The sequence below is a fragment of the Penaeus chinensis genome, chromosome 31 (genome assembly GCF_019202785.1).
Source record: "Penaeus chinensis breed Huanghai No. 1 chromosome 31, ASM1920278v2, whole genome shotgun sequence".
NCBI lineage: Eukaryota > Metazoa > Arthropoda > Malacostraca > Decapoda > Penaeidae > Penaeus > Penaeus chinensis.
In genome coordinates, this window is record NC_061849.1 from 8,834,855 (window position 1) to 8,837,354 (window position 2,500).

The 2,500-nt window shown below is 32.1% G+C and overlaps 1 protein-coding gene across 2 annotated transcripts in view; it reads right to left on the bottom strand.

Annotated features, from left to right (window-relative positions):
* Positions 1–2,500, bottom strand: part of LOC125042219 (phenazine biosynthesis-like domain-containing protein 1) — a 9,221-nt gene that overhangs the window by 2,104 nt on the left and 4,617 nt on the right. For both annotated transcript variants that reach the window (XM_047637722.1, XM_047637723.1), the window contains exon 6: positions 1,398–1,460. In XM_047637722.1, the coding sequence (XP_047493678.1) occupies positions 1,398–1,460 (63 nt within the window). The remainder of the gene's footprint in view (positions 1–1,397; positions 1,461–2,500) is intronic.

The window sequence follows — 2,500 nt, forward strand, 5'->3', positions numbered from 1 at the left end:
TTCTTCCTAAATCAGGGGGTCTGTACACATCTAAATTTGGCTTTGGAAGTCACTGTCACTAGATCACCATCCAAGGAGAGAATGACAAGTTCTTGATGTTCCTTACAAGTCCCATGTCAACTTTTCATAACAATGATACATCTTTAAATCATTGCCACAAACATAAGGACCTTGGGATAACTTTCAGTGACACAGAGCTTAAGAGAAATCTAAAGAGAAGGTCTTGAAGGGACTGAAGTCAGTTAGAACAAAGACTGTAACTGATATTAATACAAGGTCATTCTTGGTGTCCCTAAAACAACAAGGAACATAAGAGCAGAACTAAACCTAACTTGATAAAAGTGTTGGAGATATTACAAATCAGAGTAAACATATAGCAAACTAAAGAAAAGGACAATGTTATACCTTGTGTGAATACCACTGGATATTAGCGTAAGTATTGCCTTGCAAGGTCAGCATGTCATAAGAAAAGTATGGATAACCTTTAATATATCTATTGCTTGGATTTCACATAGTATTATAATCTCTAGAAAGAATTTGAATGATATGATAATTTCTCAAAAGTCTGAAAGCTATAGTATAAGGCAATATGACACTGTTATACTGTTAATGCAAGAACTAGGCTCAGATACAGCCTGTACTAGCAGACTAGTGAAACATGCAAAATGGAAGAAATTTTCAATGTAAAATATAAACAAACATTTGTACCAACTATATATTACAATACAAAGTAACAGGGTTATTCTGGCCAACATGAATGATATTGCAATATAATGAATGTCAAAATATTCCCTGTTCAAATTCTCAAGCATGGCAAATAAAGACTAAACTAATAAAAAATAATTATGAGGTACAAACAGCTATGGGATTAACTTATCACAAACCTAAATGTGTGTTACATAACAACTATATAATGAATGTATCAAAACTGCAGCTAACCAGGGTAGTAAATAAATGGCTAAACCAATAAGTTTTTATGGCAACAAAGATGCTATGCCTCTGATTTCAGAAAGTGACCAAGAAGGCAGCCCACCAGCAGGAAGAACTACAGTCATTTTTAGGATCAACATGAGAAAACCTCTATTTCATCAGTTCTAGAAGCATAACTCTGCTTTACAGAAAACTTATATGTACAAAAAAATGTAAAAGAAGGATGACTTGTTAAGAGAATAGAATTAACATTATCATCCAAACCATATGAGAACATTAATTTTTCCAAATTAAATGTTATTGAAACATGAGAGTATATGTAATGTACCAAATCAATATTTAAAAAAATGCTTTGAATGGAAATTTGGCAAGTTTGCATATGAGAATGCTAATATTGAAATGTACCTCCTGCTTTCTTATAAAAAAAAGATGAAGACTTAGAATCGTAAATTCAGGGCAAAACTTACATCTTAGGTGAGTTATTCCCAAATGTTTAGACCAGAAGGGGCCTAAAACAGTATGTGCAGAACCTGTAAATCAAAAGTTAAAGATTGAAATATCATAGCTTTGTTATCGTTAAGAAGCCCTAGTCCATCAATAAATACACTTACTATTGGGCCATTGGTGCTAGGTACACGTGATGTGTATTGTGGCTCTGTTTTACTAATTTCACACATAGATGTCTTCAAAAGTGCTTAGTCACCAAACAGTCCATTACTAAGCCTTACTGACTTCACATCTTTACTAAATTTCTCAAATTTTCAGGGAAAAAGTTCTGACTTCTATTACTACTCTTAGCATTATTAATGTTATTCAAATCATTACCATGGACATTGTCATTATAATGTTACTAACACTGATTGCAATAAGAATGAAAAACTTGAAAACTTTTTTTTCTGAAAATTCAGGGAATGGAGTAAATAGGTGAAGTTAGGTAGGTCTACTACTTGACTCTTTGGAGACTAGGTGTCTCTTGAACCTTCTACATGTAAACAAGATTAATAAAACAAAACTACAGCATATACTCCTAGTGTCATTGGTATAATATGCAGTTAAGGGCAGTGGGTTTACAATATATATGTAACAATTACAGCAAGGTATTATGTACTACATATGGTTATGAAAGCAATCAAGAAATGGAAAAGTAACAATTAAAAAATAAATAATAATGTAATGTTGAAGTTAAAAATGAATATACCACAAGTTAAGGAAAAGTAATAAACACATCCATTAAACCTAATTTGATGTGATGAGTTAAGTTTCTCTGTGTGATGAGGTGGTCTGTTGGATATTATATGGTACTGCCAGCTTATTTAAAAAAAACATAAGTGTAATAATGAAAAAAGAGAAAGAGATGCTACCTTTATATTCATCTTACAGAAAAGAGTGGGATTCAAAATTGAAGGCTTATTTGATGCACTGATTCTGCAATGACCTGAAGGGCAGAGGAACCACACCCAATGTGAAAGCAATATTCACAAATGACACATGTGTTCTTTTTTATGATCATAATTACAGCAGTTAATAATAATAAATAAAATAATAAGACTAAAAACTATGCAAACCACAA